The 11,910-nt window shown below is 50.9% G+C and overlaps 1 protein-coding gene across 11 annotated transcripts in view; it reads left to right on the top strand.

The window, feature by feature from the left end:
* Positions 1 to 637: 637 nt before the first annotated feature.
* Positions 638 to 11,910, top strand: part of LOC140717734 (histone acetyltransferase KAT5) — a 48,520-nt gene continuing 37,247 nt past the window's right edge. For 6 of the 11 annotated variants that reach the window (XM_073031447.1, XM_073031446.1, XM_073031443.1 and 3 more), the window contains exons 1-4: positions 638 to 876; positions 4,969 to 5,037; positions 7,484 to 7,620; positions 8,216 to 8,281. In XM_073031447.1, coding sequence (XP_072887548.1) covers positions 807 to 876; positions 4,969 to 5,037; positions 7,484 to 7,620; positions 8,216 to 8,281 — 342 coding nt within the window. In that variant the 5' untranslated portion in view covers positions 638 to 806. The remainder of the gene's footprint in view (positions 877 to 4,968; positions 5,038 to 7,483; positions 7,621 to 8,215; positions 8,282 to 11,910) is intronic. The other 5 variants (XM_073031449.1, XM_073031448.1, XM_073031445.1 and 2 more) reach the window with 2 other exon arrangements.

Here is an 11,910-nt window from a genome sequence, read left to right as displayed (position 1 = left end):
GGTTAATCGGTTGGTGTAAGTTGTCCTGTGATTAGGCTAGGGTTAAATAGATGGGCTGCTGGGCTATATCTCTAAATTAAGAAAAAAATAAATACTAGACCTCTGGCTCTCCCAGGACTCCCTGGTGATGGGACTCTGACCTTCGGGTTCAGTCTGCTGTAGACAATCAAGGTGTGCTGGCTGCAAGAAGTTTCAACATGAACCCAGCAGGTCAAGGGAGGTGATGCCAATGCCCACATTGCCTCTTCACTTGGCAACTTGTTGAGGGCCAGGAACTTGCCACAGTAGCTTAAAGTTAAGGAACAAACCACCAGTACAGCTCCAGCAGGCTGCCTTGCCTGAAGAAAACGTGAAGATACTAAATCTGCAACAGCAGCCGCCAAACTGAGGGAAAATTTGTGATTTTTCTTGGGGGAAAAAGAAATATCAGGCAGTGTGCAGGACTACTATATAAGCCACCTCTGTGTTTTCCGCCAATAAAATTAGATTAAACAAGAAATATTGGCGTTATTGGGTGTAAATGTATTTTGATTGTGTTATTAGGGTGGGGTGCAGGTAGATTTGTTTAATTTGGGATTTTTTTTGCTGTCGTGTGGGGGATCAGGCGGAGTGCCGCCACCTCGCCCGTCCGCCGGGGCCTTGAAGGTGGAAGCAAGATGGCGGAGGCGACGAATCGGTGAAGGAGGAGGCGCCGCCGCCGCCCGCTCCGCGCACGGAGGGAGAAGGAGGGAACGAAGAGGTCGTCGCCTGAAGGTCGCCGCCGCGGCCCGTTTACCCTCCGGCTTCTTGTCCTCTCCACATCTCGGATGATGGAGGTGATCGAGGGCTGCCGGCTGCCCGTCCTCAGGAGGAACCAGGAGAACGAGGACGAGTGGCGTAAGCATCAAACATGGCGGGCGGTGAATGTGTGGGGAGCGGTGAGGTAACGCCCTCCCCGCCGCTAGGGGCGCTGCAGCGCGGGGATGAAGTGGCGACCTCCCCGCCGCTGCAGGCGCTGCATACGGAGGTTTCAGGTTGCGACCTCTCCGCCGCTGGGGGCGCTGCTGCACCGTAGCTGTAAGGATAGGCCATTCGGCCCGACTGGCCAGGGTTTTCATCCTATTCTAGTCCTAATTGCCTACGGTTTGTCCACTATCCTCTGATCCTTTCTTATCCATGTACCTGCCCAAGTACCCTTTAAATGCTGTTAATATCCCTGCCTCAACCTGCAGGTTTCATATTTGGATAATCTGCTGTGTGGGAAGGTTTCCCTCAGGATCCTGTCTGCACTCTGCTTGATCTTTCACGGATCCTGTTATAGTTGCTGTTCCATCGATTTGCTGAGTATGCCCACAGGAAAATGAGTTTTGGGCTTGTACGTGGTGACAAATATGTACTTAGATTATAAAATTGACTTTGAACTTCGAAACCTCACCCCTCTCACCTTAAACCTGTGCCCTCTGGTTCTTGGCTCCCCTATCCTGAGCCCCTCAAGATGTTATGCACCCTTGTGAGGTGGCATCATCTTCTGGTATGGCGACTTGAATGCACAGGAACTTAAGAACCTGGTACGTTATGGGCCCATCCCTCTCAAGCATTCCAGTTGTACCCACCTCCGCCACGTCCTCTGACAGCTCAGTCTGTACGCTCACCACCCTCTCAAAACCTGCCTCTCAGGTTCCTCTTCAATTTTTCCTCTCTTACCTTAAACTTCACTTCAAGCTCATGCTTTTTTTGTCATCTGACTGTATACGATGTAATGTTGAGGCTTTATAAGGCCTCACTTGGAGCATTGTGAACGGTTTCGGACCCCTTATTTAAGAAAGAGTGTGCTCACATTGGAGAGGGCTGAGATGAGGTTCTTGAGAACGATTCCAGGATTGAAAGGATTGATGCAGGAAGATTGTTCCCGATGTTGGGGAAGTCCAGAACGAGGGGTCACAGTTTTAAGGATAAAGGGGAAGCCTTTTAGGACCGAAATGAGGAGAAACTTCTTCACACAGAGAGTGGTGAATCTGTGGAATTCTCTGCCACAGGAAACAGTTGAGGCCGGTTCATTGGCTATATTTAAGAGGAAGTTAGATATGGCCCTTGTGGCTAAAGGGATCAGGGGGTATGGAGAGAAAGCAGGTACAGGGTTCTGAGTTGGATGATCAGCCATGATCATACTGAATGGCGGTGCAGGCTCGAAGGGCCGAGTGGCCTACTCCTGCACCTATTTTCTATGTTTCTATGAAAGGAGTATCGTATGAGGAGCAGTTGATAGCTCTGGGCGTATACTCGTTGGAATTTAGAAGTATCGGTGGGGGCGGGGGATCTCATTGAAACCTATCGACTGTTGAAAGGCAGAGATAGAGTGGATTTGCGGAGAGGATGTTTTCTATAGTGTGGGGAGTCTAGGACCAGAGGGTACTGGCTCAGAATAGAGGAACCTCCCATTTAGAATGGAAACGAGGAGGAATTTCTTTAGCCAGAGGGTGGTGAATCTGTGGAATTCTGTGGTGGGCAAGTCACTGGGTATATTTAAGGTGGAGGTTGATAGGTCCTTGATTAGTCAGGCTGTCAAAGGATATGGGGAGAAGGCAGGAGAATGGGGTTGAGAGGGATAATAAATCAGCCTGGATGGAATAGGAGATTCCCCTGGATCGTGGTGCACCCGCAAAGCCTATAACACTCGCAGCACATAAAGCAAAATATTACCATAAGTTAGTGAATAAATATCATTGAAAATGAATGTACTGGGCAGTAAACAGCTTGCTGTCCTGGTGACGGGACCTCGGTGGAGGCAGGGTATTCAAAAGTCTCACAGCTTGGGGAGAGAACCTGTTAACCAGTCTGGCAGTCCGAGTCCTGATGCTCCGGTACCTCCTTCCTGACAGTAGTGGGTCAGAGAGATTGTAGGATGGGTGGTAGGGATCCTCAACAACGGTTGAGGTCCTTGATAAGTCGCAAGTAGGGGTGATGGAGACCCCGCTGGTTCTCTGGGCTGTTTTTACTGTCATCTAGTTTTAGGTGCCTCTACCTTGGGGGAGAAAGACCGCCACCATCCACCTAATCTATCCCCTCGTAATTTTATAAACCCCTCTGCCTGAGGCAGGGAATTCGCTGAACTAAAACAGACATACAGTTTGAGCTACGCTACAAGTTGGTTAATCTTGTCGAGCAACTTTTTCTCTTCAGAAACCATCTGATGGTTGGCCCTCTCCTTCCCTGACTCCCCCTGTGCTGTCATTCACACCCCGGCCACTAGGGGTGCTACTGATTTCAGTCACGGGCCTTTCGATATTCACCATGAGAGATTTGGCAGATCCGGGAAATCCAGAGCATCTCACACAAAACTGCTCATTACAGGGGGTTGCAGAGCTCTCTTCCCTCCTCCTAGGACTTGGTGCTGGATCTCATGTCCCTGTCTTAAACACCACTCTGTTAGTCGACGTATAAGAGCCTGCTTCCAATCACCAGGGGGTGTGGCCATGTTGTGAGTCAAGGTGTGGATTCCTTCACCCACAAATTGGATGTAATGTTCTCTCTCTTGCCAGCAAGTGGTTAGTCAGGGTCTTGCGTCCTCCTCCCTGCCAGTAGGGGTGCTGTAGCTGTCTATCAGGGTGCAGTAACCACCTCCCCACCACCAGAGGTGCTGCTTCTGGAGTCCATAAAACGAACAGAATTAGACCATCACGGGCGTATGTCGTGAAATTTGTTATTTTTCAGCAGCAGCACAATGCAATGCATAATAGTAAAATAAGAAATGAATTATAACAAGATTGAATTAAATAATCAGTGCAAAGAGGGCCAAAAGTAGTGAGGTAGCGTTGATGGTTTCATTGTCCGTTCGGAGATCTGATGGCCGAGGGGAAGAAACTTGCTGAAAATTTGAGTGCGGGTCTTCAGGCTCCTGAACCTCCTGCTTGTTGGAAGTAATGAGGAAAGGGCACGCCCTGGATGATGGGGGGACCTTAATGATGGACGCTGCCTTCTTGAGGCATCACCTTTTGAAGATGTCCTCGATGCTGGGGAGGCTGGTGCAGCTTTTTCCAGTCCTGCGCGGTGGCAGACGGTGAGGCAACCAGCACATCTGTGGAGTTAGTGAAATCTGGCAGTGGCTGGAAGCTGTTCTTCCCCCGTAACTTGTTGTCACGGGCATTTACGTCCATTTGCAGTGTCTGTCTTTGAGGCTGGCGGGGGCTTGGACAACCAGTACAGTTTGGCCCAATTAGGCGGTTGTCCCAATTAACCAAAGTTCAATGGAAATAGTTAAAAAGATATAAAAAATACAATCGAAGTAACAAATTATGTATTTAAAAGAAATACAGACCAAATTAGAACACTACGAATATTACTACAGTACTATAAAACTGTGTATTGGCTCTAATAGTTATAGATAGAGGAATTTGTCCAGTGTACGCTGCTGTGTTTTTTTGGTTGACTGTAAATGAACAAAGTCAGCACAGACACCCAAAGCAGATAGTGGACTGCCTTTATATAATGCTTTCAACAATAGAATCCTCCAAATCCTCATTTTCATAGTAGCATTCAAGGTGATTGTCGATAACCTTCAAATTCTTCGTAGTTCCCAACTGGTAGAAATAGTCAAATTGTTTAATTTTCACTCCCAGCCTGAATGCTTGAAACAGCAGTGACCAAAACAGTTCTGAATGGTCTTCCTGCTTATTTCTTGCCAACTAACAGTGACAAACGCAGACACACGCACAAGACGCTATTTAAAAAACTTAGTTCTAAGTATGACGTAGTGTCTAATGGCCGTGCAACAGTACACAACTGACGCTAGTTAGAAACTGCTCGGCTCCTGCCTCCTGTCCCAATTAAGCGTTTCAGATAAATGAAGGGAATCCTCACTATTGTCTAGATTTGTTTTGTTCTGAAGAGTTGTCCCAAATAAGAGGCTGTCCCGATTAACCGATGGCCCAATTAACTGGAATCCACTGTATATAAAACAACTGACATGTTATTTGCTCCTTTTCCACTCAGCACTGGCAGAGATCCTCAGTGTGAAGGACATCAATGGGAGGAAGGTGTTCTATGTCCATTACATTGACTGTAAGTACTCCTCCTGGGCTATTTGTTTGGTCTCTCTGCTGTGTTTATTATCTCTGCATGGTATCATAAACAACTGATTAAGTTACGTGGGACTGTCACTGTTTAATATTGGGGTATGGTACTGATGGGGTTGAAGGGGGGAAATAAATCAGCCGTGATGTGGCTTTATGGGAGGGGTCTGTCACTGTGTAACACCGGGGTACGGTACTGGTGGGGACGGGTCCGTCACTGTGTAACACCGGGGTACGGTACCGGTGGGGACGGGTCTGTCTCTGTATAACACCGGGGTACGGTACCGGTGGGGATGGGTCCGTCACTGTGTAACACCGGGGTACAGTACTGGTGGGGACGGGTCCGTCACTGTGTAACACCGGGTACGGTACTGGTGGGGACGGGTCTGTCACTGTGTAACACCGGGGTACGGTACCAGTGGGGATGAGTCTCTGGGATGTATGGATGAAGTCCTTGGAGGGGAGGCTGATGTCTTTATCCGAGCAGTGATTCAGTGGTCGGAACTGCTGGAACGGCGAGATTGCCATGCAGAGAGAGGTGGAGTTCACAAGCCCTGTACTCAGTAGGATTCATAAGAGTTCTGAATACGGGGAGATTCTTTGCCTGGTTGTGGCGGGGAGGAGTTTATTGAGAAGCAGAGGTCACTTACCTAGGAGCAATAGGAACAGTCATGGAGATTGGGGATATCTCTCCATTCAGGTGGTGGAATTCTCTCCACAGTGCATGAAACAGGCTCTTCCGACCCTTCGTGCTGCTCTGATTTAATCCTAGCCTGATCACAGGACAATTTACAATGACCAATTAACCTACCACACGGTCACGGGAAGAACGTACAAACTCCGTACAGACCCCGGCGGGAATTGAACCCGGGGCGCTGGTACTGTAACCCGTCGTGTTAACCACTACGCTATCATGCTGCCCCACCGTTCCTTTGAGAAGAAAACGGGTTTGACAAAAGGGATTCAAGCGGTGGAGAGAGAACACAAGTGTGGTATTGAGATGCAGAATCGGCCACGATTGGATTGAGAGCCAAAGACGTAGGAGCTGAATTAGGCCACTCAGCCCATTGAGTTCTGCTCAGCCATTCCATCAAGGTTGTGTGTGGTTTTTTTTTAAACTCCATTCTCCTTCTCACCCCTTGGCCCCCTTACCAATCGTCAATTGCCTATCTTCCAAGTGCGGGTCAATGGGTCTGCACGAAGTGGATGGGCCGAAGGGCATATTTCTGTCCTGTGGTACTCCATGATTCTAAATATGCCCAAATGACTTGGCCTCCATCACCCTCTGTGGAAATTCCTCTGCATCTCTGATCTAAAGGTCCCTTTTGTTCTCAGGCGGAGGCCTCTGGTCCTAGTATCTCCTGCTCCATGTCTACCCTGTCCAAGCCTTTCAGGATAAGGTAGGGGTCAGTAAGGTTCCCCCATCCTTCTAAACTCCAAGTACAGCCTTCAGAGACCTCAAGTACTCCTCTTGCGTCAAGCCACAGCCTGTAAGGAGTTTGTACGCTCTCCCCGTGACCGCATGGATTTCCTGCAGGTGCTCTGGTTTCCTCCTACCTTCCAAAGATGTACGGGTTAGGGTTAGCAAGTTTGCGGGCGTGCAATTCGGCGCCGGAAACGTGGCAACACTTGCGGGCTGCCCCCAGCACATCAGACTTTGCTGGCCGTTAACGCAAAACAATGTATCTTGCCCCAGGCTGTGGCAAGTAAAGCTAATCTTATAGCTGGGTGGGTTTGATCAGCTGAGCAGCTCCCTGCTGGGGTGAGGCAGTGGGGGTTGGAATGAGGGTTCGGATCTCAGGTGGAGCACTGGAAGGTGTCGATTCATGGACTACGTTTGGGAGAACTGCTTTAATTGCCTTAATCCAAAAGTAATGTCTCAGAAATGCCTTCATGACAAGGATCTGCCCACCTCCTGGTCACTGGACTACCTTGAGGTCACCGACCAGTGCTGGTATTGGTCCTGGACATTTATGTTAGAACTCAGACTGCTTGTGTGGGTCTCAATTCGGTGGGTGTCTTTAACGAAATGAGCCTGGAGCAAGGGTTGGGGGTTGTCACCCAGGGAGATGTGGATCTATGGAGTGCTGTGCCTCAGAAGGCAGTGGAGGCCAATTCTCTGGATGCTTTCAAGAAAGATTTAGATAGAGCTCTTAAAGATAGCGGAGTCAAGGGATATGGGGAGAGGGCAGGAACGGGGTACTGATTGTGGATGATCAGCCATGATCACATTGAATGGTGGTGCTGGCTCGAAGGGCTGAATGGCCTACTCCTGAACCTATTAATCTATTGTCTATTGTCAATCTCCAAAACAGGACTCAGAACAGCCTCCTGTCCTTAGAGGTGTGGGTGGAAGTAGTGAGTGAGTGAGTGGGCCGGCGCGTATCCTTTGCCTATGCGAATTCTTAGGTCTCATTCCTCTTCCTCTCTTGCAGTCAACAAGCGCCTGGATGAGTGGGTGACCCCCGAACGCTTGGATCTGAAGAAAATCCAGTTCCCGAAGAAGGAAGCCAAGACTCCGACCAAGAATGGGCTCCCGGGTTCCAGACCGAACTCTCCCGAGCGGGAACTGGTAATGGCTCCTTGTTCACTCGCCCCCCACCAACCCCGTGCCCCTCGCCCGCGACCCCTCCCCACTAGCTGGGTAGCAAAGAGGGGAACCTCGTGGAAGGGGGTTGTGGCGAGCGGATGCAGGGAAGGCAGAGAGAGCGAGAAGGGAAGAAGATGAAAGCTCTTGTGTTTAACCAGCGCCTTTTATAACCTCAGGACATCCTAGAGCTCCTAAAACAGCCAATGAAACCTGTTCCAATCCCCTCAAGTACCCCCAATCACAGAGACCAAGAACAGAAAGTCTTAAAGATGGAATTTACCCGACACTTACGTACATAAAGTCCACTTGATGTGACTCCTGCACCATTACATTCCACTCCACCCTCCAGAAAGCCAAAGATAAAAAGCCAAATGCCTGTTAGTCAAAGCAGTTTGATTTTTCCCAGCCTTACTCATGATTTTTTTGTTACCCTGCGTGAGAGCAAGAGAGCGGGGAAGACAGGGAAGGAAAGTTGCACCTTAAATTCCCCCGGCATCTCTTTAAACCCAATAAGGCAGCCACGCGTGTGTGTTAGTGGACCGTAAACGCAAGTAATCTGGTCTCTATTCCTCCTCAGAAGAAGACACCCGATCTCTCGTTACACCCTTCGACAGCAGGGATTGGGAAATCCATTCCAACACCGGTACAGCATGTTTCTTCATTAAACGCCCACAAGGCTCTGCGTTTTATTTTGCTGATGTCAATATAATCAATGTGGTCCTCATGGTGATTTGCCCACTCCCCGACCCCTAGTTGCTAAGGGTGACCTTAAATCATATGGAGAGCCGGGAAACTCGACACCTCCGGCCCTCCTGCCATCCTTTCCCTGGATCTGACCAAGCGGAGTCTGTACCGGCTTAAAAGTACTGCCAGCTATGGAAGGCTTGAAGTGGAAGCTGAAACCGTGCATAGGCTCGGCAGGTTAGGCAGCATCTGCGGAGCGAGAGAGAATAAAGACCCAGGTGATGAGGTGGGGTCTCTAAGCTGTAAGGTTATTCTCTCTCTCTGCCTCTGTCTCTCACTCACCCTCTCTCTGTCTCTGAGTGTCTCTGTCTTTCTGTCTGTGTGTATCTCTCTCTCTCTCTCATATCCCCCCTTCCTCTCTCTCTGTCTGTTCACCTGCTCTATCTCTCTCTTTCTCCAACCCCCCCCCACCTCTCTGTCTGTCTGTCTCTCTCTCTCTCTCATATCCCCTCTGCCCGTCCTCCCCCCTCTCTCTCTGTCTGTCTGTTCACCCTCTCCCCCTCTCCCCCTCTCCCCCCTCTCCCCCTCTCCCCCTCTCCCCCTCCCCCTCCCTCCCCCTCTCTCCCCCTCTCCCTCTTCCCCCTTTTCTCCCCTCTCTCTATCACTCCCTCTCTCTCTGCCCCCCCCTCTCCCTGTCCCTCTCTATCTCTCCCTGTCCCCCTCTCTCTCTGTTCCCTCCCTCCGCTGTCATCTCTCTTTCTGTTCCTCGATCTCTCTGTCCCTCTCCCTCTCTCTAACTTTCTCTGTCCCCCTCTCTCCATCCCCCTCTCTCTCTCTGTCCTTCTCTCTTTGTTACCCCTCAGTCTCCCTTTTAGCCCCCCCTCTCTCTTAGCCTCTCTCTGGCGTTTTCTCTCCCCCTCTCCCTGTCCCCCCTCTCTCTGCCCCCCCTCCCCTGTCATCTCTCTCTCTGTTCCCTGATCTCTCTCTCCCTCCCCTCTCTCCGTGTCTCTGTCCTTCTCTCTCTCACACTCTCTGTCCCCCCCCTCCCTTTGTCCCCTCTCCCCCCTTTCCCCTGCACCTCTCTGTTCCCCCATCCCTCTGTCTCTGCCCCCTCTCTCTTGTCCCCCTCTCCACCCCTTGTCCACCCTCTCTCCCCCTCTCACTCCCTGTCCCCCTGTTCCCACTCTTTCACTTTCTCTCTCTATTTCTCTCTGTTTCTCTCCCTTTTCCACAATATTGTGTTTCTCGTGGTTTCATCAGATTTCAAGACTGTTGTTTGGGTTCTCCGTTGTCACCCCTGGAATGAGACCCTCGCTCATGTTGCCGTGGTGGGTTGCTAGTTTGCTGGGAGGAATGAGCTACACAGATTATGTGTCCCACCAGGTGCCTCCTCCCAAAACAAAGACTGCGTGGTCTGTGGGGAACTGAATTCAGGAGAGTCTGCAGATGCTGAAGCACTCAAAGGAGGTGGGGGAACTCAGTGTGTCAGGCAAAGCATAATAAGACCTTACAAAAAAGGAGCATCTGCTCCACGTTCCACCTCTCCCTCTCAATGCCTTCTCCCTGTAACCTTTGACACCCTTACTCATCAAATACCTATCAATCTGTGCTTTAAATGCACCTAATAATTTAGCCTCTGCAGCCATCTTTGGCAATGAATTCCCCTGGCTAAGAAAATTCCTTCTCATCTCTGTCCTAAAGGTGTGTCCTTGTAGAGGTAACATCCTCTCCACATCACTGTGTCTGGGCCTTTCAGTATTCAGCAGGTGTCAATGCGATCCACTCCTCTTCTTACCCTTCTCTATGGAGGAAAATGGGCAGTTGATGTTTCAGGGTGAGACCCTTCATTAGAACAGGAAAGAAAGAGGGGAGAGAGCTGGTATATAAAGGGTGGGAGCAAGAGCTGGCAAGTAATGAGGGAGGGGGAGAGCAGAAATGATGTTTGATGTTGGGAGATGATGGGTGAATTCCTGTGAGGGAGGGGGAGAGTGGGAATGGTGTATGGAGTTGGAGGTGATGGGTGGATCCAGGTGAGGGAGGGGGGAGTGGGAATGGTTTACAGTGAGAAGTGATGGGTGGATCCAGGTGAGGGAGGGGGTAGACTGGGAATGGTGTATGGAGTTGGAGGTGATGGATGGATCCAGGTGAGGGAGGGGGTAGACTGGGAATGATGTACGGAGTTGGGAGGTGATGGGTGGATCCAGGTGAGGGAGGGGGTAGACTGGGAATGGTGTATGGAGTTGGGAGATGGATGAATTTAGGTGAGGGAGGGGGAGAGTGGGAATGGTGTACAGTGGGAGGTGATGTGTGGATCCAGGTGAGGGAGGGGGAGAGTGGGAATGGCGTATGGATTAGGAGATGGATGAATTTAGGCGAGGGAGGGGGAGAATGGGAATGATGTATGGATTAGGAGATGGATGAATTTAGGTGAGGGAGGGGGAGAGTGGGAATGGTGTACAGTGGGAAGTGATGGGTGGATCCAGGTGAGGGAGGGGGGAGTGGGAATGGTGTATGGAGTTGGAGGTGATGGGTGGATCCAGGTGAGGGAGGGGGGAGTGGGAATGGTGTACAGTGGGAGGTGATGGGTGGATCCACATGAGGGAGAGGGGAGTGGGAATGGTGTACAGTGGGAGGTGATGGGTGGATCCACATGAGGGAGGGGGTAGACTGGGAATGGCGTATGGATTAGGAGATGGATGAATTTAGGTGAGGGAGGGGTAGACTGGGAATGGCGTATGGATTAGGAGATGGATGAATTTAGGTGAGGGAGGGGGAGAGTGGGAATGGTGTACAGAGTTGGAAGGTGGTGGGTGAATTCAGGTGAGGGAGGGGGTGAGTAGGAATGGTGAAAGAAGTTGAGAGATGATGGCTGGAAGTGCCAAAGCTCCTTATAACTCTGCTTTGTCTCCAACCCCACGGCACCAACATCAGTTTTTCAGTGATCAGCTTGAAACGTTGATGATTTATTCCCTGCCCGACCTGCTGTGTTGCTCACATTCCCCCATCCCCTCACCTGGATCCACCCATCACCTCCCAGCTCTGTAAACCACGCCCTCTATTCCCCCATCCCCTCACCTGGATCCACCCATCACCTCCCAGCTCTGTAAACCATGCCCTCTATTCCCCCATCCCCTCACCTGGATCCACCCATCACCTCCCAGCTCTGTAAACCACGCCCTCTGTTCCCCCATCCCCTCACCTGGATCCACCCATCACCTGCCAGCTCTGTAAACCACGCCCTCTGTTCCCCCATCCCCTCACCTGGATCCACCCATCACCTGCCAGCTCTGTAAACCACGCCCTCTGTTCCCCCATCCCCTCACCTGGATCCACCCATCACCTCCCAGCTCTGTAAACCACGCCCTCTGTTCCCCCATCCCCTCACCTGGATCCACCCATCACCTGCCAGCTCTGTAAACCACGCCCTCTGTTCCCCCATCCCCTCACCTGGATCCACCCATCACCTGCCAGCTCTGTAAACCACGCCCTCTGTTCCCCCATCCCCTCACCTGGATCCACCCATCACCTGCCAGCTCTGTAAACCACGCCCTCTGTTCCCCCATCCCCTCACCTGGATCCACCCATCAC

This window comes from Hemitrygon akajei, chromosome 28 (genome assembly GCF_048418815.1).
Source record: "Hemitrygon akajei chromosome 28, sHemAka1.3, whole genome shotgun sequence".
NCBI classification, from domain to species: domain Eukaryota; kingdom Metazoa; phylum Chordata; class Chondrichthyes; order Myliobatiformes; family Dasyatidae; genus Hemitrygon; species Hemitrygon akajei.
This window is presented reverse-complemented; position numbering and strand designations above follow the sequence as displayed.